General features: G+C 51.0%; 10 protein-coding genes across 10 annotated transcripts; 7 read left to right on the forward strand and 3 right to left on the reverse strand.

Annotated features, from left to right (window-relative positions):
- Positions 1 to 310: 310 nt before the first annotated feature.
- On the forward strand, positions 311 to 2,579 carry BO79DRAFT_138034 (ZZ type zinc finger domain protein; the record flags this gene model as incomplete). Its single annotated transcript, XM_025678143.1, has 3 exons — positions 311 to 998; positions 1,050 to 1,261; positions 1,314 to 2,579. Coding segments are annotated over 3 exons (2,166 nt in total), but the record flags the coding sequence as incomplete, so codon positions are not given.
- Positions 2,580 to 2,851: 272 nt separating this feature from the next.
- On the forward strand, positions 2,852 to 4,467 carry BO79DRAFT_214136 (serum paraoxonase/arylesterase family protein; the record flags this gene model as incomplete). Its single annotated transcript, XM_025683226.1, has 3 exons — positions 2,852 to 2,979; positions 3,160 to 3,478; positions 3,535 to 4,467. The coding sequence occupies 3 exons, from the start codon at positions 2,852 to 2,854 to the stop codon at positions 4,465 to 4,467; spliced, it is 1,380 nt and encodes a 459-aa protein (XP_025543539.1).
- Positions 4,299 to 5,271, reverse strand: BO79DRAFT_207138 (putative isochorismatase family hydrolase). The gene has a single exon (XM_025682116.1). It carries the CDS (start codon positions 5,245 to 5,247, stop codon positions 4,561 to 4,563), a length of 687 nt encoding a protein of 228 aa, XP_025543540.1. The 5' UTR covers positions 5,248 to 5,271; the 3' UTR covers positions 4,299 to 4,560.
- A 466-nt stretch (positions 5,272 to 5,737) lies between these two features.
- BO79DRAFT_188205 (uncharacterized protein) lies at positions 5,738 to 6,965 on the forward strand (the record flags this gene model as incomplete). Its single annotated transcript, XM_025680581.1, has 1 exon — positions 5,738 to 6,965. The coding sequence occupies exon 1, from the start codon at positions 5,805 to 5,807 to the stop codon at positions 6,963 to 6,965; it is 1,161 nt and encodes a 386-aa protein (XP_025543541.1). The 5' UTR covers positions 5,738 to 5,804.
- A 165-nt stretch (positions 6,966 to 7,130) lies between these two features.
- lreA (GATA transcription factor LreA) lies at positions 7,131 to 10,647 on the reverse strand. The gene is made up of 4 exons (XM_025679320.1): positions 9,546 to 10,647; positions 9,383 to 9,504; positions 8,866 to 9,304; positions 7,131 to 8,812 (listed from the first exon to the last, which is right to left on the reverse strand). The coding sequence occupies exons 1-4, from the start codon at positions 10,321 to 10,323 to the stop codon at positions 7,512 to 7,514; spliced, it is 2,640 nt and encodes an 879-aa protein (XP_025543542.1). The 5' UTR covers positions 10,324 to 10,647; the 3' UTR covers positions 7,131 to 7,511.
- A 1,488-nt stretch (positions 10,648 to 12,135) lies between these two features.
- On the forward strand, positions 12,136 to 13,632 carry BO79DRAFT_55358 (putative RAS small monomeric GTPase). The gene is made up of 5 exons (XM_025689415.1): positions 12,136 to 12,297; positions 12,422 to 12,470; positions 12,549 to 12,565; positions 12,649 to 13,083; positions 13,146 to 13,632. The coding sequence occupies exons 1-5, from the start codon at positions 12,243 to 12,245 to the stop codon at positions 13,463 to 13,465; spliced, it is 876 nt and encodes a 291-aa protein (XP_025543543.1). The 5' UTR covers positions 12,136 to 12,242; the 3' UTR covers positions 13,466 to 13,632.
- Positions 13,633 to 16,995: 3,363 nt separating this feature from the next.
- Positions 16,996 to 18,452, forward strand: BO79DRAFT_55407 (Zn(II)2Cys6 transcription factor domain-containing protein). Its single transcript, XM_025689416.1, has 3 exons — positions 16,996 to 17,342; positions 17,398 to 17,495; positions 17,558 to 18,452. The coding sequence occupies exons 1-3, from the start codon at positions 17,226 to 17,228 to the stop codon at positions 18,264 to 18,266; spliced, it is 924 nt and encodes a 307-aa protein (XP_025543544.1). The 5' UTR covers positions 16,996 to 17,225; the 3' UTR covers positions 18,267 to 18,452.
- Positions 18,453 to 20,075, reverse strand: BO79DRAFT_275149 (uncharacterized protein; the record flags this gene model as incomplete). Its single annotated transcript, XM_025687644.1, has 8 exons — positions 18,453 to 18,865; positions 18,903 to 18,908; positions 19,061 to 19,105; positions 19,172 to 19,265; positions 19,515 to 19,632; positions 19,718 to 19,828; positions 19,957 to 19,999; positions 20,056 to 20,075. The coding sequence occupies 8 exons, from the start codon at positions 20,073 to 20,075 to the stop codon at positions 18,751 to 18,753; spliced, it is 552 nt and encodes a 183-aa protein (XP_025543545.1). The 3' UTR covers positions 18,453 to 18,750.
- A 2,049-nt stretch (positions 20,076 to 22,124) lies between these two features.
- BO79DRAFT_207147 (aldose 1-epimerase) lies at positions 22,125 to 23,575 on the forward strand. The gene is made up of 2 exons (XM_025682117.1): positions 22,125 to 22,693; positions 22,760 to 23,575. Exons 1-2 carry the CDS (start codon positions 22,194 to 22,196, stop codon positions 23,250 to 23,252), a joined length of 993 nt encoding a protein of 330 aa, XP_025543546.1. The 5' UTR covers positions 22,125 to 22,193; the 3' UTR covers positions 23,253 to 23,575.
- Positions 23,576 to 26,615: 3,040 nt separating this feature from the next.
- Positions 26,616 to 27,852, forward strand: BO79DRAFT_284950 (nicotinate-nucleotide diphosphorylase (carboxylating)). Its single transcript, XM_025688301.1, has 3 exons — positions 26,616 to 26,793; positions 26,860 to 26,915; positions 26,975 to 27,852. The coding sequence occupies exons 1-3, from the start codon at positions 26,638 to 26,640 to the stop codon at positions 27,705 to 27,707; spliced, it is 945 nt and encodes a 314-aa protein (XP_025543547.1). The 5' UTR covers positions 26,616 to 26,637; the 3' UTR covers positions 27,708 to 27,852.
- Positions 27,853 to 27,985: the final 133 nt, after the last annotated feature.

The following is a 27,985-nucleotide window of genomic DNA, read 5'->3' on the forward strand; positions in this document are numbered from 1 at the left end:
TCACCTCCTTGCTCCATATGTGTGATGGAATATTTTCTTTTTTTTTTTTTTTTTTATTCAGCGTCACCTGCGAATCATTACTGTGCAAGGGGATAAAAATAATACGGGATGGCAATATCGCAACGATTTCGCAATTCATGCTGACGTCTCTTATCTGTAACAGCTCCGCCAGCTCCTTGGCGTTCCCGAAGATGTTAACGTCATCTTTGAACGTTATTCCGACAGCGCCGGCTGCTATATTCAGCTAGACAGCGAGAACCCTGCTGTCTACAAGCAGCTCTATCGCGCTGCCAAGGCTAAACTGAAGCTGCGGATCAAGGCCACAACGGTTGGGGAGCCCGGCTCCCAGCCACAGCTGGCTGCAGACCTCCCCGAACAACAGAATGCGTCAAGGTACAGTTACCTCGAGACTGTCTTGGGTGCTCCTCTCCCTGAGTCTCAAGTTGAAAGTGTTCCTGCTAGTGCGTCCCTTTCTGCCTCGGCTCTGCCCGAGGTCGCCAACGGCACCATCCCTGCTGAGTCTCGGTCCGCCCATTGGTCGGCCCCTGAGACGACTGAGCCTCAGTTCCGTGACTTCGTCTTGGGTCAGGACAGCTTGGACATGCCAGTGGTGTCGCACGCATCGCCCAATGGGGTCTTCTGCATTGACTGCAACCACTGCGGCCGCTCCATTCCGAACGAGCACTATCATTGCAGCATCTGTGACGACGGCGACTACGACTTGTGTCTCCAGTGTGTCGAGGCCGGTGTGGCTTGTCTCGATGATGAACACTGGTTGATTAAGCGTCTTGTCAAGGACGGCCAGGTCACCAACAGCACCACGGAGACGGTTCAGCCCCGCAAGGCTCGTGAGGAGCCTGAACCAGAAGAGGAAGAAGAAGAGACCTTCGAGGAATCCGTGCCAGAGCTGGTGTCTGAGACTACTCCAGTCCCTGCTGTTGCTGCTCCCGAACTTCCTGAAAGCACTCAGGAACGCATCTGCAATGATTGCCTGAAGGGTATGTCCTTTCCCTCTACAGGAGGTTGTCACTATTTACTAACTCCAACAGAACTCGATGAAACCAAGATGGTTTCCTGCGCTGACTGCGCTGACTATGACATTTGCATCACTTGTCTCCTCAGAGACACACACGGCCATCACCCCGCCCACACCTTCAAGCTGCTTCATGATCGTCAGTTCTGCCTGAAGAGTCTGGTGCAATCTCGCTGCAGACCTGGACGTCACCACCACCACGCAGCTATCTGCGACGGGTGTGAAAAGGTTGGTTGTGAACTATTCTATTTGACTGCCTCAAAGCTAACCGTTACCTTAGCGTATTATTGGCGTCCGGCACAAGTGCCTGACCTGCCCAGATTGGGACTACTGCTCGGAGTGTCACCAGGAGGCAGCCCAAAACCACCCGGGTCATCGGTTTGCGCCGATTTATGACGCAATCGCCGAGCCCCTGCAAAGCTATGAGGTGCATTACGGCATCTACTGCGACGGCCCTCTGTGCAGGAACAGGCCATGCCCTAGCTTCATCACAGGCACTCGCTATAAGTGCTCTGTGTGTCACGACACGGACTTCTGCGCCAAGTGTGAGGTGCACCCGACCAACACTCACAACCGCACTCACCCCATGGTCATGCTGAAGACACCTGTGCACAACGTCTCTGTTAGCACTGTCCACGAAGACCGTGGAGCCACTTGCGCCCTGGGCGACCGTGCCCAGAAATCCACTTCCACCCAAGCCAGCGTCCCGGTCGAGCCGGTTCAGGAGACACCCAAGCCGGAAGCAGAGTCTATCCAAGAGCCTGTCCCGGTGGAACAGCCGACTTCCGTTGCACAGCAGCCGGTTCAGGTCGAACAGCCGACATCAGCTGACCCGGCCTCGGGCTATCAAGCCTTCTTCATCCGGGACACTGTGCCGGATGACACCACGCTGCCGCCCAACACCGCCTTTGAGCAGACCTGGACCCTCTTCAACCCCGGCCCATTGAGCTGGCCTGCCGGCACGGATGTGCGGTTCGTCGGAGGCGATTCGATGTTCAACGTAAATACCAGCCACCCATTGAGCATGGATGCCATCTCGGCTGCCATGGAGAGTAACAAGCTCTCGGAGCCGCTTGAGCCAGGTCACAGTGCGGACTTTACCGTGACACTCAGGACCCCGAGCCGCCAGGGCAGCGCCATCTCGTACTGGCGGCTGAAGCTGCCCAGCGGCATGCCTTTTGGTCACCGGCTGTGGTGTGACGTGCGCGTGCGTGATGACGTTCCGCCGCCAGCTGTGAGTGCACCGGAACCGGAGATGGAGAAGACCGTCGAGCCTCAGCCAGAGGCCCAGTCGGAGCCTGCAGGAAGCCAGATGATCTTCCCCAAGCTGGCCAAGGAGTCTCCGGAGACCAGCACACACGAGGCGGCCACCACGGCCCCCAGCGCCCCGTCGGTGACGAATGCTTCGGAGCAGGATGTGTTTGATGACATGGAGAGTCTGACACTGGGCGAGGACGAGACAGATGCGGGTATGCTGACGGACGAGGAGTACGACATCTTGGACGCCAGTGACCAGGAATATCTGGAGGCCAAGTCTCAGCGCTAAGCGAAGACGGCGGCCATGAGTTACGGATTTCTTGGACGGGGAAACAAAGGAGTTCTTTTTTCAATCGGACAGGATGAAATAATCTGCGTGTGATTTTTAATACTTGCTAACTTAGCTTGATTTGCGTGTGGGCGAAGGAAAACCCTGGGAAGGATGAATTGGCTGTAAGCTCGGCATTAGGCTTGAATGTATGCACTCATTTCTCTACTTCACTTCATTCACTTCCTTCCACCTCGTACTAGGAGCTTGGACCGTAACTCCGACCCCGACCCATGGATGATTACCGCGACGATCTTCAGTGGCGTCTCTGCTGGACTGGCTGGTCGGTCCACAGTGGAGGATGGCCAGCTGCTGGTTCGCCAATGACAGGTTTGGTTAAAGTCAATCCCCGCATTTTCCAGTATGTGGTGGTGAGGATGATGCTACAGAGTATCTACTTGGTCGGTTCATCCAACCTCGGCCCCCCGCTTTATTTTTTTTTTCGATTCTCCTCCCTAGTACTTCCCCCCCCCCTCCCTTGTTTGCTTTTTCTTCGTCCTTTTTGCTTTTTCTCCCTCATTACATGTCGACTCATCAACAGGCTGATCACGATGAAAAACTACATCAACCTGGCGATTATCGCCGTCCTGTTCGCCTCGCTGTATGGACCAGTGACCCGCCAGCTTAAAGTGCTGGGGGCATTCCGCTCAGCCAGCGAGACAAGCAGCTCCCAGAGTAACCCTGTCCACCCAATTGCTGATACCATCCAATGCGAGGACCTGCACTACCACCATCCGTCTGGTCAGCTCTTTACGGCCTGCGAGGATTCAATTGTGCCCCGGTTCCGCTGGTTTCCACCCTTGGTCAATTTTGATGGCCCTGCGGACACAACGGGGTCTATCCATGTGATTGATCCCCAGGTAGGTGTTTCTGTGTAACTCATATTTAGCTACCAGAAACTAATCCAGCTTGACAGACACTGAAATCAACCCGTCTCACATTCGAGAACTTTTCCGGCCCCTTCATCACCCACGGCATCGATGTTACTGAGGATCCGGAGCGCGCAGACGCCGTCTACATCTTCGCCGTGAACCACCTAGCCAACCCGGACTATCACCCCGGCCTCAAGGACATCCCCAAGGCCCGCTCGCAGGTCGAGCTCTTCCACCATGTCCTGCACTCCGGCACCGTCCGGCATGTCCGCTCAATCCGTCATCCGCTCGTAGCCACCCCCAACGACATCTACGCTGAAAGTCCTTATTCATTTTACGTCACTAACGACCACCGCTACCGCGACGGGGCTCTTCGCGCGGTCGAGAACATACTCCCCGCCGCCAAATGGTCCACTGTCATCCACGTCCAAGTCGACAGTCTCGCTGCGGTCCCAGCTGACACGGAACGTAAGGCAACTGTGGCCTTCGAGCACATCTGGAACGCCAACGGTCTCGGACATGGCTCGTCGCGCGAAGAAGTGCTTCTCACCAGCGCCGTGGGCGGCTACATGTGGCGTATGCGGCCGCAGGATGACCACACGCTGTCGGTTGTGGATGAGTTCGCCTTTGACAGCACCATTGACAATCCCACTTACTACCAGGATCCGTACGCAACGGCCACAGACGATGCCAGCGGATATGTCCAGGCTGGACTACTTCGCGGCGTGGACCTGGACAAGACGCGCGCTGATCCTCAAGGTAAGGATGGCGCGATGGTGTGGTACACGCGGCGCAAGGCTGGTACTTCGCCCGCGGAATGGGAGACCCGGCTGCTTTTTGAGGACGATGGATCACGCATCCGGAGTGCCAGCGCGGCGGTGCTGGTTCCGTTGCCAGAGCAGCAGCAGAAGAAGGCGAGATTGTTCGTGACGGGATTCGTTTCAGAGGGTATGATTGCGGTGGATGTGACCCTGTAATGTAGCTATCAATTAATCCGTGGCTTGTGATATAATAATCATAGCCTACATCCACACCATCATCATAAATTCCACACCCTCTATATATAAGATCTAGTTCGAAGCAGAATACTCCTCCAGCGCCTTCACCACCTCCCCCACCCCTCTCACCTCCGCAAACTCCCCATCTAAACTCGCAACCGACACCTGATGCACCGTCTCGGCATCCCATCCCCCCTTGGCAAACGTAGCAGTGGCATCACTAACAAGAATAATCCGTCCTTTATCCACCTCATCCTCAGATGATCTAACCCTAGTATCAACAACCCCCAAATTCGCCGCCATCCGCACCGTCGTCGACACACAATGATCCGTCGTCAACCCGGCCACAATCAACTGCCGTATCCCCTTCTCGCGGAGATATTCTTCCAGTTCGGTGCCAATAAATGAGGAATTGACATGTTTCCAGATCTGTTTCTCGGTGGGAAGTGGGTTGCAGATGGGGAGAGGGTCGATGCCTTGCTCTCCTGTGGGAGTGGTGTAGGTTGGGTGTAGGGGGGAGGTGGGCGTTGTGGAGGAGTGGAAGATGTGGATTATTTCGTGGTGATGATGTTGTTGAAGTGATGGTGGAGATGGGGATGTGGTGAGGGTGTTGCGGAAGGTGGTGAGGAGGGTTTGGATGTTGGCTTCGTAGTTGGGGTTGGAACGGGATGGACCCCAGTGGGTTGGGTGGGTGAAGCCGTTTTGATTGTCGATTAGGAGGAGGGCGGTGGGGTGGGTGAATGTTACTAGTTGGGACATTGTTGTTGTTGTGATTGATTAAGGAGTTGTGGTGGTGAAGAGCGTGTGGGAGTGAGTAGTATGTTATTATATAGTAGTAATCTAGACTACTACTAGTAGGGTACTAGTATTGCTTGCTAATGAGGTGGTGAGTCATGGACTAGTAGTAACTATTGTAATTGTCAACTGAACTGTGATCGTGAGTCACTATCTTAATTGTATAATGTAATAATTATATAGTATACTAGATACTAGTAACATATTATGTGTTAAATTTTACATGATGTTGAACTCCCAGTGTTGCTAGTGATCACTCTGCTAACAATTGCATATTCTATAGAAGATCTATCCATTCAGCTCGATTATATAGAACTAGCAAGATATACTAACATCGGTCCCCGCGGGGAGCCGAGGCAGCTCATTCCTGCCTGAGGCACTCACACCAATCTCCCCGGAATCTCGTCGGATCTTCTTCATTTCATCTCCAATTCTTTCTTCCTCTGACAACCACTCTCTCTACTCTACACAGAATACCACCCATCAATTGGCCCATTCAATCCAATCCAATTTCCAGCGCAATGCCACCCGCGCTGCACCCCCCACAGGCTCTCCTCAATTGCCCGCATTCCCAACTCACCACGACCATCGCATCTCGCCTCATCCACCACAACTACACCCTCCTCTCAACACGCTCCTACGCCTCACACTCCAAATCCAACACCAACACCAAATCCCACACGCGCCCCTCCTCCGCCGCACAACCCACCACCACTACCCCCCAAACATCAACAGCATCAACATCCACAACAATCCTCACCACTCTAAACCCACCCCCGAGCACCCGACCCGCCTCCCTCGCCCTCCCACCCACCCCCTCCCCAAACACCTCTCTCCCCCCATCCTCCAAACTAAAACGCTACATCACCATCGGCCGCGCATACCTCACCTTCTACAAAACGGGTCTGAAAAACGTCTACCACAACTACCGCGCCGCGATCCCCCTCCGACGGACCCTGAACCTATCACCCTATATCCCGAGCTCTATACCACCACTGTCACCACCAGCTACCAAGAATGCCAGCAGCAGCAGCAGCAGCACTCCATTCTACAAGACCTTACAAACGAACGACCTCCACCGCTCACACTTCCAACTCCTCCGACGCTCCGCGCACGACATCCGCCGCATGATCCCCTTCTCGCTCATCCTGGTCATCTGCGGAGAACTCACGCCCCTGGCTGTGCTTGCGCTGGGGAATGCGATTACGCCGCTGACGTGTCGGATTCCGCGACAGCTGGAGAAAGAGCGGGAGAAGAGGGCGCGGGCGAAGCGGGAGGCGTTGGTTGTTGGGACGGGGTCGGTGACGCCGCCTGGGGTTGGGTCTGTGGAGGAGATGGGGGTGTTGAAGCGGATGGTGGATAGGAGTTGGATTGAGGGTGCGGGGGCTGGGGAGGTGATGCGGGCTTGTGCGGTGTTGGGGTTGGCGAGGTCGTATGAGAGACCGGGGTGGTTGGTCCGGGTGGTGTATCGGGGGAGGTTGAGACGGTATGCGGAGTATTTGGCGTGTGATGATGAGTTGATTCGGAGGGGTGGGGGCGTGGCTGGGATGGAGGCGGAGGAGGTGCGCATTGCGGTGGAGGAGAGGGGTGGTGTGGGGGTTGGTGTTGGGGGGGTGAGGGAGGGTTGGGAGGCTGAGAGGGAGGAGAGGAGGTGGTTGGAGAGGTGGATTTCTGGGAATTAGTAGGGAGTATACAGTAGGGCAAGGCTGATGTATACTACCTACTACTACTACTCTATACTACTCTGTATACTACTCACTGCTATGTGTATCATATGGATAGATGGGGTGGGTGGATGTGGATATAACTGCATGCATATATGTACATTAGTCAATCAAGACAGTATCGATCATTTTTGACTCGTCATCTTGCCACAGGGCTAACAGGGCTCGCCGGCATATCACCGATAAATCCCGGTCCGTACTTACTGATATCCTAGATAGCATGGCATATAAAAGAGCTAATATACACTGTACAGGTCACCTCCGATCAAGTCCACAGAATCCTCCCCGACGCCATCCATCCATTCATCCATCCTTTCATCGTGACTCGTCACGCCATTCTCATTTCCCCCCAAATCCAGCAAGTCCCACAAGGTATCATCGTATCATATATAGCGAAAATGCTCAACATACTCAAATCACATTCAAGTCAGACAGCCACACACTAAAACGTAGAAAGCCACCCAAGAGATAGAATAAAAAAGGGGTAATATAACATAGGAATCATCACGCCCGTTTCCCTCGGGCTGCTGTAGTCTGTCCCTGTGCAGCATTGCGGACCTGCTTTGCCCATCGTAAGCCACAACTGTTGCAGAGGTCACGATTGCCGCTGGGTCCGCGTCGCCATTCTGGCGTGCTCTTCGTTCGACACATCGCGCAGCTCTTCTCCACTATGATTGTGCTCTGTTTGCGCTTGCGCTTTTTCCGTCGTGTGAGGAGTCGTTGTACCTCGTCCGATAATGTGCGGTTCTGCTTTTCCAGTTCTCGTAGCTCGAATTGCCAACTGGACCCCCTGGTCGGTGCTAGCTCGGAGAAGAGGCTGCGCTCGCGTAGTGGAATCAATTCCTGAATACCGGAGGGTAACCGGCTGCTTGACCCTGTCTGTCCAGCAACGTCTCGCCCTGTGTCCGTGGCGCTGGAGCTTGTGTCATCCGGGCTGCCGTTCGGCAGAGGCCGGTGGAAACGTAGCTGAGCGACCAGGAAAGAAGGTCGCTCCCCTTCTTTGCTGTCTCCCGGTATTAACGTCGTCTGCACGGGCAGCATATGCCCCTTCTTGTGGCGGACCTTGTGGAGAAATGAGACCTGTTGTCCCGAACGAGCTGTGTCCAGCGCCTCCATGACCTGGGCCCGGGTATCTGCTCCCGTGAGATCTTGAATGCTCTTTCCAATGACATCGTCCGCCACACGACCTAGAACCGGCCTAGCTTTTGAAGAGATGAAAAGGACAATCCCAGACATTGAAAGCTTGGCCCAGATGTCATTCTCCGCCAACCCGCCCCGGCCAATTGTAGCAACCTGGTCAAGATTGTACACCGCACGCGCTCGCCCTCCAAGCACCATGAACTGTCGCCCCCGATCGGTAATATGCCATGACCCATGGCTCTCAAACCAGATATACCCGCTGTACTTCTTCCGGATGCGATACACCACGCTGACCGGCTCGGTGGTGATGCGCGCTCGTAGATCGCGAATGACCGAACCAATATCGCTGGGATGGCACACTGCTGACAGGCCCTTCCCGACCAATTCAGCTGGCTCATATTCCAGCACTTTCCGGCACGAGGGTGACAGATAGAGAAACTCTCCCTCAAAGGATAGAACGTGGATGATGTCGTCCATGTTCTCCACCAGCACTCGATCCAGGTAATGCCGGTACGACGGGCCGGTGCCGCGCAAACTCTCCAACACCGTAGACACTTGATCAGGGGTAAAGAAAGTCGCTAGGTCCGGATTGGAGCGGTAAACTTCAGGCGGGACTACATAGCTCGGTAACTGACTGCGCTGGTAGTTGATCATGTAGGTTCCATCTGCAAACAGTACGATTAGCTTAGCAGCGTCAAAACACGCATACAGGACATACTCGGATTCCGTCGCGTCACTGCATCGGGCGTCTCGACCAGATCCACCTGAAACCCAACGTAGAACCGGTAGTCGCTGCCGCCCCACCGGATCGGAAGCATGGTGATTAGATTCACAAAAGGCTGGCCGCCCTTGCGGTAATTGATGATGCTTGCCTGGATCTCCGTCCGCTCCTCTATCGTCGAGCGCAGGCGATAGGCCGTATTCTCGTCGACGAACTTGCGCTGCATGCCCCGCTGAACAACCCCGTCCGGCCCTTGGAGGAACCGACAGTTCTGCCCGACAATCTCCTGGTTGGTGTAGCCCGTGAGCCGCTCGAATGCCTCCGAGACGTAGACGATAGGATGGTCCTCCAGCGTGACATCACAGAGGACAAATGCGCACGACAAGTCAACTGCCCCGATATTGATCTTAGGGTTCGGTCGGGACACCACTTGGGCCTAGTGGAGAGGTCAGTCACATGCATGTCTTCCAGACGCGAACGCTACTGCGGAAGCGGTCGACCAGATTCAACCTACCAAAACCCCCATGATATCGAAGCCACTTGACGAGTAGATACTAGCATATGGAGAGTCGCTTCCAGCTTCCACTTTGGCTTCGGGTGGAAAAGAGGCTTTTTGGATGTGAAGACCCGTATCAGCTTTTCCGGTCAGGTTCGACTTGGATTAGAGGAGAACCCACCCTTCACTGGGGATGACCTCTTCGGCTGGATGAAGCGATGAGGAACGGCTGGATTGGCCGGTTGGGTATAGGACTGAAAGTCCGAGGGCTGACTTTGGGGTAGCGGTTGATGATCCTGGGACGGCCCTCTTGCGCGGGAGAAGTCCCCCGCTGATCCCCGGACCGGGCCTGCAGCCTGTGCCTGGGCGGTGACATCTTCAGTCGTCTGTTGATTCCAGTAGGTATTTGTCGCGGACTCCTGGATCTGAGCGACCGCGTACGCTGCGCCAGGATCCAGATGGACGGTCTGGGAAGGTAAGTGAGGATGCTGCTGCTGCTGCGGCGCTGAATGCTGCTCTAGACTGGGATCTAGCGGTCCAATGGAAGCGCCAAAGACGGCCGGATCGTAAGGAAAGGTAGTTCCTTGATCCAAGCTCATTGGCATGGTCTGCGCGGCGGCCGACAGGGGATGGTAGGGATGCATGGCGTGGGGAACATGCCCCGGGAAACTGGCCGTGTGGGTAGAAGCATGATGATGAGGATGAGGAACCGGAGACTGAAAGGAAAAGTTATCGGGATGCGATGCAAAAGTCGCGGGCAGGCCAGCAGCCAGCAGATCGGAGGGCTGGGCGGGATAGGCAAAGGAACCGGGAGCAAAATGGCCGGGAGTGGGATTGTAAGACATCAAAGAAGCCGGATGGGGGGCAGCATTGGAGTAAGAAGAGGATGCGGCGGGGCCCAGTTGGGGATCCGGCATGGAATAGTGTGCCTGATAGAAGGCATCGTCGAAGCCTTCCATGGCCCGCAACAAACAATCCTGGAACAGCTTCACGTCCGATCGAATCGAGAAGCGGCGAGAGACCAATGAGGAAGACGCATCGAGATGGGCTGCTGATGTGAAGCAAAGTTAGGGAATAACAACTAAACCTTAAGACAGTCACACAAACACACCAGGGGGTGGGAGGAAGAGTAGTAAGTACTAGGTAGTTAGTTACTCCCAAACCCCCGAATCAGATTCTCCTCAGTTCCCTGCCTATCGGAACAGTAGGAAATAATAATAACAATTCAAGGAAAAAAGCAGCGGAGATCGATGGAAGATAAAGTGGACAGACGTGGAAAGAACTGAATGAATCCACGCTGAGATGGGGAAAAAAAAATAAAAAGAGGGGAAGGAAAGCAATGAAGCGTGAGCAGCTGAAAAGAGACCGGACGAAAGAGTGGAAACGACTAGCAATTCACTGGTCGCGCCGGGACTTAATTATCACCAAATCAATCAATAATATGGCGGTTCCCTCAATATATAAGGAAGTACTGCTTTTTCCTGTGTCCCAGAGGAATCGGAGAATTAATAGAGGAAATGGAATAGTTAGAGATGATGGTGGTGGATGTCAGTTGCGAGACACTATGGGGGCATTCATTGTATTCGCCGCAGTGCAGCAGCAGTAGCAGCAGTAGCAGCAGTAAGTACTTGTTGGTTAGAGCAGGACTAAAGTACTAAAGTAGTACTACTATCCACACCAAGTGGAAAGGAAGAAAGAGAAGAAAGATGAACGATTGGATCGCAGGGGGCAAACCAGCCGGGCGAGTGGCGGGGCGGGCCAATTGACCCCGGGAGGCCAGAAGATTCCGGGATGATGTGTCAAGCTGGTCGGTGTGATGGATCGAAAAGGATGTTAATTAAATGAGAGGAGAGGATGGGAGTTGATAAAAAAGAACAATGGAGGCATCAGATGGACCAGTCAGTCAGTCTTCGGGGGAGATTCTGGTGGTGGAAATTTTGTGCAAACAAGTATCTACGGAGTGTAGTGTAGAAAGTAATTGGGGAATTGATTTTTGTTTGTCAAAAGTTATAAATAAAGCATTTGATACTACTACTGCCTATTTAATTACTGATGTACTCCCCATATTTATTTCCTACTTAATATGTGTCTAGAACAGGTACCAGGTACCGCACGCTCCAGCCCGCGTCTGCAGCATGTCGGGGTACTGGTGACCCCCTCTCTTCATCATTTTCTCCATGGTACTGTCAAATCCACTTGAATGTCTTTTTTGACATCAAACGATTAATTCCCCCCGATCAATTATATTCTCCTGGTCCACAATAGATATTTATCTATATACCCCTACTCTCCCTTATCAATCGATCATTTATTATCATCATCATCATCATCATCAACATCATCACCACCCAGTGATCGGCCATCCGCAATCACCGAAATGGACCCCCAAAGGGGCGGCGCTTCGCTCCGTCGGCGTCTGAGATTCGCCCACGTTGGGAATCCTTTCTCCCATTCTTCTCTTTCCCCCTTACTCCGAGTCAGTGCCTGAAAAACTCGAGTCGCAACTTCTGCCAGATAAACTCCGTCCACATTCTTATACCCTGTTCTTTCACTTTCATCCCCGAAACTGCCTCGGTGTTTTGTCCGTTCGGCCAGGCCACACACCACACAGCTCGCCTCACACTGCCCCTGTAATGCCCCTCTCGGGTCCAGTCGCATCTCCATCTACTTGACGGGACTCAAAAAAACACTCTTGCGAAGGGATACACTTCGACACCCACCTGTTGGTGGTAGGAGAATCGGGGTAGCCGACTAGCTTCAGGGTCAAAATTCGCTCGTTACACAACCATTGACCCTTGTCTCTCTCTGTTTGTTACTACTGGACCCGCCGTCGCGTGCGCATCCCCGACACCTATCTATCGACCCGCACTCCCTCACCATGGCCGACGCCACCGACAAGATCTCTATCACCATCTGCGGCGATGGTGGATGCGGTATGCTGTGCAACCCCATCTCTTGAACCCCCCCCCCCCCCCCCATGGTTCTTTTCGTCATCCCGGCGCAGGGACTGCGGGGCTACAAGGGGGAAGAAAGAACCTTATCGCTGATGGCCGCTAGGAAAATCATCCATCACCTTGCGCCTGGTGCGGAGTCAGTGGATTCATGAGTAAGTCTTACAGATAGAATCCGATCATCAAACGTCGACGAGAAGCGTCCATCATGCTAATCCAGAGCAACGGGATAGATACGACCCTACAATCGGTATACCCTCCTTGCTGGTCTTGCTCTGAGCTATATCGAGTTTCACAATTACTGACATCGGGCGATCTGGTTGAACCGTGCAGAGGATTCATATTCGGTTACGCGCGTGGTCGATGGCGTGCCATACTTCCTATCCATCACCGACACGGCCGGCCAGGAAGAGTATCGCGGCTTATGGGCGGCTTCCAACCTGAGATCCGACGCCTTTCTTCTGGTGTACGACATCACCAACAAATCGAGCTTAGGCGCTTTGGACTACTTCATGGACATGATTGAGATCGAAACCGAACAACGCCTTGAGGACAATGATCGGTTGCGCAAGGAGTTGGGGGCCAGTGCAGAGGGCCTCGATGTGGGCATGCCACCCCCGGTCAAGATCGTCGCAGGGAACAAGTGCGATCTCAAAGACAACAGAGTCATTAGTTCCCGGGATGGCCTGGAGTATGCCCGAAAACACGGTTGCGGTTTCATGGAGACCAGCGCCAGGGAGATGGTCAACATCGAGGAAACCTTTGCCCGTAAGCCTCTCACCACTATCGAGCCAGGTATATACTCTTGCCAGAAGCTGACACTCTCGCAGTCCTAGTCCGTCGGGTCGTCGAGGCCCGTCGACTACACTACCAGAAGGGTCCTCCGACCAGTCAAACCGCTCAAAGGGGCGAGCCTTCGACGGCTGCAAAAACCCCTGCTGACACGGTTGTTAGCAAGGAAGGCAAGGGAGAATCGCAGAAGCGCACACAGAAACGACAGAGTGGTCTTCGTGGGCTCTTTGGAGGTAAACGTGCACGTCAGGATCCAGGCGAGAAGGGCCATCTTCAACCAGAGGCATCAGGATCGGGGCAGAACAAGCCATCCAAGCCTGCAAAGGCGAGCATATGGAAGCGCATGAGTTGTTGTTAGGCTGCAGGTCTGCCTATTGCGGTCGTCCATCCTTCTTTGTATTAACATTTCAACATTATACCCCCTTTTGTATACTACTTATTCAGCTGACTTCAATCTCGACCGTTAACCTGTTGATGCATCCACGAATGCCAAGTTCCATCATCTACTTCCTTGACGTGTAGTTTGCATAGACGGATAGATCGGCATGTTTCGAGAAAACACGAGACTGCTAGAAGAACCCGATGGCTGTCACGGGAGCAGAGCATGGGTTAATTAACAATGAGGTCACCGGCGAGCTTGCTCATCCGGTGCAGGACACTAACCTGCAATCCGGCCGACTAGGGACAGACAATGCATCGCTATATCTTATCAGCAACCTCTCACGGCACACATGGTCTCCCTGCCGCATCCCGACGGAAGTGGAAAACCGAGTGCATCCATGTCAGCAGCGGTAGTGGTGGTGGTGGGGTCAAGATTGGTAGAGCACTGCGGGATGACGCTATCATGGTTAGCGGGCTTGACACTATCGCATGGTCTAGACCCGAGAGAGTAGCATGTATCAGCGATCTGTAATCGATTTCCAATGTTTGGCTATGGGCAGCATATTCTGCAATCGTCGAACCCCTGAAAGCAAGAACCAGCCTCGATCGTGCTTCAGGTGCAAGGTTCAATCCCGAGTAGTATAGCCGCTTCGGGAATTAAGCGACACTCGGCATTTTCGATGGGGCACCTATTGGTACATTGTAGAAAACGGGCATGGATCAACATGGAAAAGGATAGTCCAGCGGTCATTGATCGCAGGATCAGAAACCTTATCTGCCACTCTATAGCACCCGAGGCAGTGGTGCAAGTATGAAGTCAATCCCGGAGCTGAGCCAGTGGTAAGTGCCGGTCAAACCAGCTCCAGCCAGACACGGGCACCGTACTCCGGCAACGCGAACTGGCTTCGAGAGCAGTAGCCTGTTAGGATTAATTAAATCATTTCCTGTTGTCACAACAGGCTAAGCTGGAGGGGAATGACAGGGGCATAATCGAATCAGACCTGCGACCGTGCAAGTGGCATGGTCCATCGGAGGGATGATCAACGTCATTGACTGTCATGTGCGGATAGCTCCAACGGCACCTCGTGGTGGAGAGGAGCTGCTGCTACTGCTGCTGCTGCTGCTGCTGCTTCAAGGCAGGAAAGTAAAATTGGAAGAACAATGATTGACCGGGCTATTGAATCATCCCAAACTAAAGCTGATCACGAACAACAATCGGAACCGACGATTGGATCAACGCGGGATTCGGCCTTCCCTGCTCCATCCACCTGGCGGCAGACTGTGTGGCAAAGAAGGATTGAAATCAATCCGGTCTGCCGTTAAGCTTTCGAAGGAGAGCGCCAATCGCCAAGAAACTGGTGATCAACAGGTCTTGTACGACTATGGAGGGAACTAGGAGAATAGCAGCGATCAGAGATATCGGACGGGGAAAGGAATCCGTGTTTGATCGCCGAATCGGGGTTTTGACGATGCACTTTGAATGGAGCTCAAAGGGGGGAGAGAGAATTGAGATGAGTTTATTGACCCTGTCAGTGTCAGGTAATGTTCACAGTAAGTAGTCATTATGGAGCCACCACCCGATGGTCCATACACCTTACATACCGCTCCAGAACAGTGGATTCATGGTTTCGAAAGCTACCCGTTCGGCATGAGTTTGCCGAGTTGGGTCAGCTTCGAAAAAAAAAAAAAATTTGGTTATGGAAATATACTCAAGGTGGATATTGTTGTGCCGTAATGCCGGGCTATGCAGACTTGGGCTGTCATTCCCTCAAGCTGGTTTGCATCAAATCGCAGAATTACCGCAATTCTGAACTAAAGCTATGGATGTACCTTCACATCGGAAAAGGTACAGCTTGCTTCAAGTGAGTCTCACACATCACCCACGATGGCGCAGGTAAAACCACCTCGGCCGCGAAGTAACTATAGCTACCTACATTTAGTCTCTACTATCTAAGTTCTCCCTCGTGATTAATTGTCCACGTATTCCCACCCCCCCTCTTCTACTTCCTCCAAAGATCTTTTCCACACCCTAGGTAGACTATAGTAGTCCAAAGGTAGGGCCTCACTAGCCAAGGCAGACACCTACGGTACATGAAGGGAAACCCCCATAGAGTGTAGACATGGGAGGTACCTGTCCAGAGTCCCGATCGGATATACGGCCTGAGGTGGGCCATTGAGGTTTTTGAATCGTTTTGGGGGCCCCTCCCAACATGAGGGAAATAAAAAGGAAATATATCTAAATGAGGTAATTTCCCAAAAGCACGCAAAAGCAGAAAAAGGAAGTTGGCACCTCCGAGGTCCGAGTCAAGCAGTCTCCGATGCCGATTCAGGCAATCAGCACGTCCGTCTGGGCTGGTTACTTCCGTTATCCGTTCAACCTGTTCCTCCGTATCAGGTAAAATACCTTACATACAAACGGCCGCAGGGTTCATCTACGTATTGGTTATGACGTATGGTTACACAGTATGGAAAGCGCTACCTCAGTTCACTCAGAGGTACCAACTTATAATAGTATGGGCAAGGAATTGACACGCTGTGGCTGCAGAGGCAGGTGAAGCTTTGGAGCACCACGTTGGATCAAATCTTAAAATTCATATGTGCCTTGAATTTAACCCGGTTCATGTAGAAAGATTTTTCCGCTGTCTCCCCAAAGAAGTGGACAAGTGTGACGATAGCCAGGCAGGCAGCAAGCAAGCAGTTGGTTTAGTTCACGTAGTAGTACCAGGAAAAGTTATGAATGATACAGTGCAAGTTTGGAGGGAACAGTTAATACGAGGTCAATACCGTACAGAGAAGAAGGGCCCCACTGCATAAACCTCCAGACCTCTAGCGGCCGGCCAATGATCGGCCAGCGCCGCCAGACCCGATCCATTTTGGTTCCTTTGGACTGCGTCAATAATCCCAAGGGTAAGACGGCGACCATTCCTACGTGAAGGACCGCCAACCTTACTATTATTTTTAATCAAAAAATAAAAAAAATGAAAAGGAAAAAAAAAAAAGAAATCCATGGGGACTAGACTAATTCGAATAAATAATCATCCAGGCCCATCTGTAGTAGCAATTATTATTATTATCATCATCATCAATCATCATCACTCTGACTTTACGTCGTCCTCGTCTTACTCCTCCTCCCTTATATCTAGTTAAAAGAGCTTCGACCCTCCCGGTTTGGTCAAGCCTGGCCTCTTTTCCCTCCCAGATATACTTCCTCTTTACCACACCATTTACTACTACTACACACCTTGCCTTTAGCCCAACCACCGGTGGATCGTTGTAACGCTATCCTGTCCTTGGAACCGTTCAACTTGATCATTAATCATTACATGCGGTTGTCTCGATCGAGCTCTCGCATTGGCTCGACTCTCTGAACCTTCTCTTGCTCATTACACCTTCTTTTACCTTTATCCATCCGGCCTCGTTATATCATCGACCAATCTTACGTATTGTCGATCACTGATCATTGCAACACCGCACCACAGAAAAAGGTATAGGCGAGGACAAGGCACAAGAAAAGCAATAAGAAAAAGAAAGGGAAACGAAAATTCGAAAGAACAGAGAAAAAGCAAACCCGACTAGTTACCCTACAAAACTAACCATCGCAACTGGAACTCGCGCTTTCGATACTCTTTTTGATTTTCACCTTTTTCTTGACTGGGGAGATACTCTTTTGATTTCTCTGGCCACATCTGCCTTTCAATACCCGCTACCAAACCTCCCTCACCTCCATAAGTATATATATGCGCACAATGACGGCACGCCAATCATCACCTACATCCGACCACTCACATTCGGACGGTAATGTCCGAAAGAGGGTCTGTAAGGCATGCGATCGGTGTAGACTGAAGAAATCCAAGGTAAGCCAAGTCATGCTCAAGCATCAGCTTGTCCTGATGCACTGACCCGGTGCAGTGTGACGGATCCAACCCATGTGGTCGGTGCAGGACAGATAATGCCATCTGTGTCTTTGGCGAGAGGAAGAAGGCTCACGACAAAGTGTACCCCAAGGGGTGAGCTTGCACCCAACCGACATGTTGTATCAATAGCTAACCTGGCTTACCGCCGCCTCTAGTTATGTCGAGATGCTTGAACAGCAACAAACGTGGCTCGTCAATGGCCTGCAAGAAATGTACCGTCGCGCCTTGGAGGGCGAAGGCTGGCCGGGAGAGCCCTTGAAATGCGAGCCCAACGGCCATCCTCTAACACATGATCTGCTTACGCGACTTGGCGCCTTGGACCAGACCAAGGGTGAGCGCTTCGAAGAGAACACAGAGGCTATGCAGCAAGATCTCTGGAGGCAGAATTCCGGACACATGCAACGCCAGGAGTCATCCGACGGTAGCTCAGAAAGTGCGCAGTCGCCTATCATGCCCTCCCGCTTCTCAGACCCGTTTGCTCGTCAGCTCTCGAGTACGCAATCCAGCTTTAGCACACCGTCCCAAACACAAGGCCCCACTATCAAATCAGAGCCTCAAATGGCACCGACAAATCCCGCCTTCGTTGCGCCCATGACCATGCAAGGCGTCGTGAATCCCCTCGCCCTCCAGACCCCGCAACAGTGGCCCAACAATAACTTTGGCGCTTTCGACGATATGGATCTAATAGGCGCGTCCGATTATACGAATTTGTCCTTTGACGACCAGGTGCCCTCGCCGATGTTCAACCGTCAATTACCGATGAGCTGCATGCTTTCCTCTTCGTCCTATATGGACACCAAAGGCGACTATGAAGACATCAATCAGTTTTTGAATGCCAATGCGCCCGAGATCGCATCGACCTGAGATCACTTCGATACGACGAAATTTAGCACATTAATGTCTCTCATTTGTCTGACATTTGTTTTGCATACGCCGTACGACGTAACGCGTGTATAATATACATGCTACATTTCGACATTGGACTACTTTTTGAACATATGGCAGCACTCCCCTTCATTAAGAAGGGTAATTGATCAGCTGTACAGTGTTGGATTCTTTTGGGTGACTGGCATCACATTCTTTTTCTTTCTCTTCTTGTGGGGACAGCATCCTCTACATATTATTTTGGCTTATACTTTTTTGATGATGAAGGCGTCGAGGTGTTTTGGAGTTGGAGTTTACACAAAACATTGGAAGGCTTGAACAGGCAGGGCGGTTTGTTTTTTCTTTACTTGGATGCGGATGCTTTTGCGTGGATACTTGCCGATGCTGGTTCTAGTTTCGGATGTTCTATATGTCATTCTTATGTCTCCGACATTGAAAATATACAATCTATTCTCGATTCTTCTTATTTACTTTGGTTTACTTCAATCTTTGTCCGAGAAGTGGCCGAGATTTGGCCTAGGGCGCAGGGCGTATCGGCCAACGGAGACCGACTGCCGAGGCCAGGAACCTTTTTTTCTCTGCTCGTTAAGCCCAGATGACGTTCCAACCGCTCACGAGTGACTAATGCGGTGATGGAGGACGTCATGGATAATCAAATCCTAAAGGCCGGTGACAGCTCTACCTTATCTCCGGCCACATCTGGACTGGCTGGACCACTCACGCGCCCCCGATGGGGATACGAGGTAGATCGTGACACGTCGAGTGAACCCTACTGCCCTCCTGCAACAATATTCCCTGTAGTGGTCAAGAGGGGGAACCTGATCACTGAACAAGAAATTCATGAACAACAAGTCTTCCTGGCCGATGGATCCCCATGAAAAAACGAAGAGGGTCCAAAAGTCACCACCCTCGATACGACGGAGCCCAATTTGATGTTTGGGTCTGGCACGACGGAGCCCAGCCCAGCCCACACACCCGCTAGTGGGGAGCGATGAGTGGGAAGGGGGAGAGGTTTTTTTTTTTTTCCATTGCTGCCTTTACCTGTTGTTTCTTCTCTTATTTCCGTCTCTTCTTTCCTTCCATGGAGCCTTTGCCTCATCTGGTTCTGTGGATAGACAGTTGAGTGGATATTGCTGGTCAGCCACGGGCGGACCAGCACACAGGCCGAAATGCCGACCTCCCGACCGTGTGTCAGTGTGCCAGTGCCCAGGCAATAACATCGCTTACCTGGTTCGACATCCGAGTTCCCATCGGAATACGCCCACTCTTTGCCAGGAAGGGACTGAACCTTGATTTCCCTCCGGATTACGGAGGATTCGACGTGATATTCTAATGGCAATGGAAGCTGTCCATCTCCTGTCGTTCCACGTGTAGAACTACAAAATTTTTTATTTTTGTTTTTCTTTTTCCCTTTAATTTCTTTTCTTCACGGTTCCCATCTCCCTAATTCCGTTCCGTCTCCCTGACCCAGGTGATGGACACTGGTTCCCCAAAATGGAGAGATAGCCCCATTCATGGTCCCTCTTCCCGACAAGACTGGACTGTGAGGGTTAACTGCAGTATATCTACGGAGTAGAGCACGGATGGGATCCAGTCAGCCCCCTTTCAAGACACAAAAGCAATTGTCTTGTCTGGCAATAATCATCCTAATAATGGGAGGGCTAGTGACTCCCAAACGGGTAATGCACCCCCGGGGCCCCGTCAGTAGGTCACTGCATTACCACTACTGTGGACTACTCAGTAGTCATCGCGGACCACCAACACACACTTTCCCCAGAACATCTGCATGCAGCGCTCACATCAGGGTGTGGTAATGTTGTTGTCAAGTGGACAATGGACGCTTTGATATGGGGTTAGACCGCTCAGCCACTACACAGTACAGCCCGATCGACGGATTTCTAATCCTGAACTCATGCTGAGATCAGGATTTCCAAAGCCACCATCGCATGCTTGTCATCACATGTCCTATTGGTACAAAGCAGTCAGTTACTCCCGGAGACCACCTCTCGGAGTTACTCTAATCACACTGAACCCGGCTGTCTACCAATGCATGGTATAGGGGTTCCCGGTACTTCTTAGTGTTGTGTAGTATCTATTTACATAAGGGGTTCATTTTAGCAATGCCGAATGCCGATGCAACGGTTCTTGCGATTCCCGGGGGCCGCGCGATTTCTACCTAGTGCTGTGCTTCTTACGAGGTCATATGCCATATGGCATATGCCAATTCAGCCAAGCTGCAAATGCAAATGCAAGAATGGGATGAGATTAATGCCCAGCAAAAGCATTCTTACATCTATTTCAATTGCCGTGGCTAATTCAAGTACTATTCAACTACCGTATGTAGGGACGGGATTATCAAAAAGCAAAGAGCTACTATTACAAGATAGGGCTGCTTAGGTGGCAAGAATGCCGCCACAGTATGGTCTTTCTCAGGGGTTGAACCCACAGAGGAGTGAAAGAAAAGATCGTCTCAATTAAAGATGAAACTTGGTTCACACTATCGCATTCTATTCCAATACATTTATTCTTGTGATTGAATAATAAGAAGAGGAAGTATCCTGTTCTCGCTTCCACACTTGGGTTAAAAGCGCTGAATCAGCGGATTACGGACTCGGCACGGAAGCCCCAAGCTCCGCGGAGACCGACCCGAGGTTTCAGTTAGTTACGGTTGGAATTGATTAGTTGAGCGACCGTAAGTTCAATTGACTGATGGAACTTTCGTTCTTGTCAGCTTCGGAGCGGTTGTTCGCCTTAACTCCACGTTTCGGACCTGGGCGTATTGTCATCCGGCACTAGTAGAAGTTGGCAGTATGTTATGGTATGACATGACATACGGTTATTTACGGTCTGTCTCGCTGTTTTGTCTGTTTTTAATCCATCTCGTAACCTAATCCCACATACGGCCCTCCCACTGAGTGCTTTTACTATTAAGTAACCATCAACTTAGTTATACTAACTGATATTAAGGATTTAGGAGCTTGGTCCCTGCAGCCGTTTAACGGTCAAATCGGCGCATCTCGCAAGCCCTTCTGAATGAGTCATTATTGTGTCAGAGAACTAACCATCCATAATTTTGCGGGGACCCTTTCGGCGATGGGGAAGGGAGCGTGCACTGTAATCTACTATGGACAGGGATGGTAGCTTCCCATTTCTTGTTCGATTTAAGACCCCGAACATTGCTTGCGTGATGGAAGTGAGGAAGAGAGTGGGATGCCGACTACTAGTTAGCTAACTCTCAATCCATCCCACGCTGCTCCTCTCATAGCGTAAGCAGTATCCCGCCGGAAGGAATGGCAGGTAGTCAAGCCAAGGGACTAGTTTGATCACGATGTCAAAAAAAAACAACCTTAGTATAAGGCGTTAACTACTAATACGATGAAGCTCCGACCAGCCACAGATTAATTTGAAGCATATCCAGTCCAAGCTATGGATAGCTATGATCGAACTACTCACTCTACTGACATGGCAGCATATTTCTGCCTGAGGCACAAATATCCGGAAGATTACCCGATTCGGCAAATCCACCACATGCTACGAAGTGCGGTTTAGCCTAATATGCGAGAAGAACAAGGCCCAAGATGGCATTCAGGCATGGGGATCCTGGGAAATTTAACCGAGTTTAAATGAACCTCGCAGTAAGAAGGGCCTATCTACCTTATCTTTGCACCAATCCTAGTGATTGAAGCACGTAAGCTCTTCAGCGTGAGCCCCTGTCGTATTGGTCGCGACTTCTCCAGTTGGAGCAGAATTGCGGGGTAGCGGGCGGAAAGTGAGTGACCACCCCTCTTCATATATCGACTACTGTCTTACTTTTTCCCATCAAAAGTTTCAATTGCCCCTCACTAGACACGCCCGACTCACTAGAAAGATCAGATATTTAGTAAGGATTCAGCGCACTCAGTCAAAATGGGCGACAAAACCTCCGCCAAGTTCCTCTCCCTCGGCGCCATCATCCAGGAATTCAACGTGGACGGACAAAACATTGTTCAGGGTTTCGCCACGAAAGAAGACTACGAGAAGCACAACTCGCCCTGGTTTGGCGCGAATATCGGACGTGTTGCCAACCGCATCAAAGACGGTGTTATTCAGAATCTCAATGGACAGTCGTATCAGCTCGAATTGAATGACCCTCCCAATGCGCTGCACGGGGGTAGTCGCGGATGGGGTCGCTGCGAATTCGATGGTCCAACAGTGTTGAACCGCGATGGGAAGACTACCCTGCTGTATACGTATCTGAGCCGTGATGGAGAGGCAGGATACCCAGGTACGGTGGAGTTCAGGGTCTACTATACCACGAGTGAGGAGGTGGAGAAGGGCAAGACTACGTCGGTGCTGAAGATTGAATATGAGGCTGAGTTGGTGGGCGATGAGTGCAATGAGACGGTTGTTAACTTGACCAACCACAGGTATATCTGCCCTTTTTTCTTTTTTACTGCATCAATTGGGCAATAAAATATTGACCGTCCGAACAGCTACTTCAACCTCAACGGCGGCCCAACCACCGAAGGCACCATCAGTAAACTATCAACACAGGACTACCTACCACTAGAGAACGGCATCCCACTGGGGCCCATCGAGCCCTACCCCAGCGAAGTCACCAAGGACTTCACCTTCGGCCCGCAGAACCAATTCGACGATGTCTTCGTCATGGACCGCGACCTGTCCCGCGTTCCCCTCGATACGCGGGGTGAGCCCCTCCGCCTGCTGGCCGAGTTCCAGCACTCAGACACGCGCCTGCACCTGCAAGTGCACAGCACGGAGCCGGCATTCCAATTCTACACGGGCCAAGGCATCGATGTACCCGAAACAGACGGGAAGCCGAGTCGGGGCCCTTTTGCGGGGTTCTGCATCGAGCCCAGTCGGTTTGTCAATGCGGTCAATGAGCCCGGATGGCGGCACACGGTCGTTCTCCCGAAGGGGCAGAAGTACGGTAGTACCATCGTGTATAAGGCCTGGAGGGAGTGATCCAAAACAGAACCAGAACCATAACGAGAACCCGAGGTAAACTGCCGGGAAAGAGTCATGCCACAGTGAATCAATAAACGGCCGATCGGTGGAGAGAGTAGTTAGTGCCTAGGCTCGGCATGGGCGTGGACGTACGTCGCCGAGGCAGGGACATCTATTCTCTATGTAGAAATACGGAACTCTCCGTCTTTTAATTCCGCTGATCTAATATGTACTAGCCAGAAAATCCTCGACAATAATGATTTTTTTCTTTTTGATCTGAAAAAAAATTTCTTGGCAATCATCCGATTATCCATAGCATCACATGATCACAGCGTGCCGATTTATCCTTATCACCCGTGATATGTATCCGAAGCGGGTCTAGCAAGCAAGAAGCAAAGCCCAGATTGAAACGAAACGGGCTTATGGAGGAGATCCACCTGAAGCAGAAGGCAAACAGTGTGGATTGTGGTGTTTCTATGGAATGAAAAAGCCTCAGGTGGGCGGATATTTTGCATGTGGAGATCCACACCCATTACCAGATCGAGCCTTGTCAGACTAAACTAGCAATAATCAATCAAATCATTTTCCGCGCACTGTACAGATGGGACCAACCGACCTAACCCAAAACCTCTCCTAGTTAAGGTGCGGGTATACAGGCACCGGGATTGGACCGTTATATCCGCAATATCCGCAGTGGTTCTTGCCTCTCCGTGTGAGTGTGTGTAGACTGTAGACTAGTTAGTATGTAGTTAGTTAGTTTTGAGCAAAGAAAAGTCTCCGTGCTGCTGCCACATTGACTCACTAGTGAAAAGAAAAAAAGTCTCCGTCCCGGGGACTGGAAGTTTCCATGGGCTGGCTGAGGGGGTTAGTTACTAATGATGATAATGCATTAATCAGCATTGGCGGCAGCTTAAGTTTGAGCCAAGCAAGCTATTCATTCAGGGAAGAATTAAACTTGTATACTACTGAAATGTGGCTGGTAGGAGGTATAGTGTTGATTAGGGATCATCTGGAAATTCACTCATCGTGGGTGGGATATGGTGGTTCCTGATTTTTTTGCCAAGAGTTTCTGGAATCCCGCTATTGGGTTCTAGCGTTTGATATACACAGTAATCAATCAGTCTTCTATATTGGGGAGGAGTAGTGTCGATGGTATCAAGATACCGGAAATAATTCTGGAGAATATTAGGGGGGGAAAAGGGGATCAATTTAGCTGGATCAGTTATGTTATACAGTGTGTGCGTGTATAGGATAAGATTTATCTACGTCTACCTATATGCATACATCTTAGGGTATAGTTAGTAGTGTAGTATACACGAGGACCTAAAGCAGATTGCATAACTTGTGCATAATTACATCATGTATCCGTTTCCAACACTAAACCCGGTAAATACCGTATGTTTCTATAAGTAATATATACAGTATCAAAACACAACGGAAATGTTTCGTATACTGTAATAATACCAGGGCTCTCTCGCTCGCTCTCGGGCACCGACAGTAGATTTCCGGTGAAGCTTGGCATGGTGATCATAGTTGTTTACGGGCTAGAATGGGGGAGGGGGGAAAATATCTAATGCATATTATAGGGAGGATTAAGTTTATGCTGGATTTAGTGTTGGTGCGTGTGGACGGATACTGTGATTATTTTGTGAGTAGTTGACCACCATTCCCCTACTGCTACTTCCAACTATAGTGGGAGAAAAGTATTCATTCTATGAGTAGGATGGATCTCATATAAGTAATGTACTCATGTATTGAAGAATTTCTCCAATTTTTTTTAGACAACCCCCTGCATGCCCCATCCCGTTCTTTGTTGTAGTAGTATGCTTAAACCCCGAATTGGGGTCAAAATCCATCCCACACACCACCCACCCCCCCCCCGGTGCGCAGGGACAACACAACACAGCAACACAGCAACCAAGCTAAGCACAGCACACCAACACTAAAATATAAATACTACCATCACACGATCAGGTGCATGGGATAGCAGAAGCGATGATCATCTCCTTGTACTCCCCCCTTATATCCATGCATGTACAGATACATAGTTAGCAACCAGGTGGCTGGTCTGTGTGACGGGTTTGTACTACTTTGTGCTTGAAACTACCTGGGGTTTGAGCTGCGGGCATCCTTGTCCAGTTAATACATAATTTACTTTGGAGCTACTACTGATTACCCCGCGCATTCCCCTCATTTTTCTGGAGTAACTAGTAAATGCCATATGATGATCTTTGCAGGTGGGATGAAGTAGTAGGTAAGGGTGTGTGGGATAAGAAGTCTTGGGTAGATGTCACATGTAGCAGGTGCATAAGGTGATCGGGGGCCGAGTTGTGTGCATATTTCGTTTGACATATCTTGGAGGTAGCTAACATAGTTAGTTAGTGCTATTTGTTTGCTTATGTTGGGTTGTAGCTCATAACTACTACTAGACTACTATCCAAGTCAGCTTCATATATGGATGAACGTTGGAAAGTATCCCCTGTGTTATTATTACTCTAATACTTAATTACTAACTTACTTACTTACTGTCAGTAATACATCCATAACAGCTATACCTTACAACTTCCTGCCAATACCCCAGCCCCTCTTTCCCCCCCGTTGTACTCCATATGTTAAGAATTGTGCTGCCTGTAGTCACCCAAGATTAAACAAGGCAGTGCACATCCATCGTGTCGCAAACTAATCTTAGTAGATGATTTTGAACAAAGCCCACAGGGATTTCAGAACTGATGTCAGACCATGACGCCAGCATTAACGTATCCATATTTTAGTAACTTGCCAACAACCATCGTTGAGGCTGAGTAGATGTTTACTTTGTATGTAAGCCCCCCCGGGTTGTCGTGTCAAAGCTTGAAATCCTTCCGTCCAGTAAACAATGACAGCTTCCTGAGGCTTTATGTGCTCGGATTAATGAAATCCAGGTCTAGCCATGGGAGCTGTGCTTAGTAGACAAGCTACGTATCACTGATAGTTGGGTCCATGGGTGCGATGTGTCGTCGACTTCGTGTTCGTATTCATACTTTGCTTGCTGCATTCGGGGGGGATGCGAAGTGACGGGAGTATACTTCCACCCATTATTAATGTTGATGGAGTATAATATACGAGATGATATTTACCCTTGAATCATGTAAATTGTATAATATTAACTTACAGTAAACTATCATCCATTGTTAATTATAACTATACACAATACCATAAACATATACATGAATCCCTATCCTGTGTATACAAATCACATGACCACCAAACAAACCAACCGCAACCCGGAGGGTCCCGATGCCATGCTCCGAAACTCCGAAGTGCCCCGCGCGGGGTTTGGTTCCTCCTCCGGCTTCATCTCCATCATCTTCCCCCTCAACTCCAACCAACACATACATTAACAACAACATCACTACATACAACAATGGCATCCCAATACGGTGACCTCCGTCACCTCCTCCCAGGCAACTACAAGCGTCTCATCGCCGACTGGCTCGAAGAAGACTGTCCCAGTTTCGACTATGGCGGCTTCGTAGTGGGGGAATCCGAAGGCGAAGCACGATTACTAGGAAAGAGCGAGGTAACCACCACCACCACCCACCACTTACCCAATACAATCCATACTAACATAGTATTCAACACATAGGGTATCCTCGCAGGCGTCCCCTTCTTCGACGAAGTCTTCTCCCAACTAGGATGCTCGTACGCTTCCCCTCTTCCACTCCAATCACCAAGACCCCATACTAAAGAAACCACAACAGAGTAACATGGCACATCACCGAAACCACCCCCATCAAACCAATCACCCACTGCGCGACCGTCACCGGCCCAATCCGCAAGATCCTGCTCGGCGAGCGCGTCGCCCTGAACATTCTCGCGCGCTGCTCCGGCATCGCAACCAAGACCTCCACCCTAGTATCCATCCTCCGCAGCCACAATTGGCCGGGCACATTAGCCGGCACGCGCAAGACGACCCCTGGGTTCCGAGTCGTCGAGAAATATGGTATTCTCGTTGGCGGGGCGGACCCTCACCGGCATGATCTCAGCGCTATGACTATGCTCAAGGATAATCATGTGTGGGCGTGTGCGAATAACTCGGCGGCTAAGGATGGTGGCGATAAGGAGGCGGTGGAGGAGGGGTCGATTGTGAGGGCGATTCCGAGGGCGGTGCAGGCGGCGAAGGCGGCCGGGGGTTTTGCGACGAAGGTTGAGGTCGAGTGTCGGAGTTTGGAGGAGGCGGATGCGGCCATTGAGGCCGGTGCGGATGTGATTATGTTGGATAATTTCACGCCGGAGGGGGTGAGGGATGCGGCGCGGAAGTTGAAGGCTGGTTGGGCTGGGTCTGGGAAGGCGTTTTTGGTCGAGGTTAGTGGTGGGTTGAATGAGCAGAATGCTGCTCGTTATGCTTGTCCGGATGTGGATATCTTGTCGACGAGCTCCATTCATCAGGGAACCGGCATTGTCGATTTCTCTCTGAAGGTGTCGTTGCGGTAGTGGGCAGATCATGATGATGTGATGTGTATATCCTACTTGCTAGATTGTTGTATTACTCCGGATGAAGACGCAGCCTACGGATAGCTGTGCCAGAAATTAACAGAATCATGCTGCATGTCTATGTACATGTGTCTCGGTGCCATTGCTACCTGGCTTAACCAACGCGTTCAATACACAATGCCCAGATGGCAAATGTCCAAGAAAGAAGACGAACCGAAGAATGAACCGAAGGGTATATGATACATGCAATGATAAGAACATCAAAAGAGCCCTTATGA

This window comes from Aspergillus costaricaensis (genome assembly GCF_003184835.1).
Source record: "Aspergillus costaricaensis CBS 115574 unplaced genomic scaffold BO79scaffold_4, whole genome shotgun sequence".
Taxonomy (NCBI): Eukaryota; Fungi; Ascomycota; class Eurotiomycetes; order Eurotiales; family Aspergillaceae; genus Aspergillus; species Aspergillus costaricensis.

Excerpts from the sequence above, each read along its gene's own strand:
- BO79DRAFT_207138 (XM_025682116.1), bottom strand. The coding sequence starts at position 5,247 with ATGTCCCAACTAGTAACATTCACCCACCCCACCGCCCTCCTCCTAATC.
- lreA (XM_025679320.1), bottom strand. The coding sequence starts at position 10,323 with ATGGAAGGCTTCGACGATGCCTTCTATCAGGCACACTATTCCATGCCG. Across the intron at positions 9,505-9,545 it reads GAGGTCATCCCCAGTGAAGG|CTGATACGGGTCTTCACATC; the intron begins GTGGGTTCTCCT and ends TGACCGGAAAAG. Across the intron at positions 8,813-8,865 it reads AGTGACGCGACGGAATCCGA|ATGGAACCTACATGATCAAC; the intron begins GTATGTCCTGTA and ends TACTGTTTGCAG.
- BO79DRAFT_55358 (XM_025689415.1), top strand. The coding sequence starts at position 12,243 with ATGGCCGACGCCACCGACAAGATCTCTATCACCATCTGCGGCGATGGT. Across the intron at positions 12,298-12,421 it reads CTGCGGCGATGGTGGATGCG|GAAAATCATCCATCACCTTG; the intron begins GTATGCTGTGCA and ends GATGGCCGCTAG. Across the intron at positions 13,084-13,145 it reads CATCGAGGAAACCTTTGCCC|TCCTAGTCCGTCGGGTCGTC; the intron begins GTAAGCCTCTCA and ends ACACTCTCGCAG.
- BO79DRAFT_55407 (XM_025689416.1), top strand. The coding sequence starts at position 17,226 with ATGCGCACAATGACGGCACGCCAATCATCACCTACATCCGACCACTCA. Across the intron at positions 17,343-17,397 it reads GTAGACTGAAGAAATCCAAG|TGTGACGGATCCAACCCATG; the intron begins GTAAGCCAAGTC and ends GACCCGGTGCAG. Across the intron at positions 17,496-17,557 it reads GACAAAGTGTACCCCAAGGG|TTATGTCGAGATGCTTGAAC; the intron begins GTGAGCTTGCAC and ends CGCCGCCTCTAG.
- BO79DRAFT_207147 (XM_025682117.1), top strand. The coding sequence starts at position 22,194 with ATGGGCGACAAAACCTCCGCCAAGTTCCTCTCCCTCGGCGCCATCATC. Across the intron at positions 22,694-22,759 it reads GTTAACTTGACCAACCACAG|CTACTTCAACCTCAACGGCG; the intron begins GTATATCTGCCC and ends CCGTCCGAACAG.
- BO79DRAFT_284950 (XM_025688301.1), top strand. The coding sequence starts at position 26,638 with ATGGCATCCCAATACGGTGACCTCCGTCACCTCCTCCCAGGCAACTAC. Across the intron at positions 26,794-26,859 it reads GATTACTAGGAAAGAGCGAG|GGTATCCTCGCAGGCGTCCC; the intron begins GTAACCACCACC and ends TTCAACACATAG. Across the intron at positions 26,916-26,974 it reads TTCTCCCAACTAGGATGCTC|AGTAACATGGCACATCACCG; the intron begins GTACGCTTCCCC and ends AAACCACAACAG.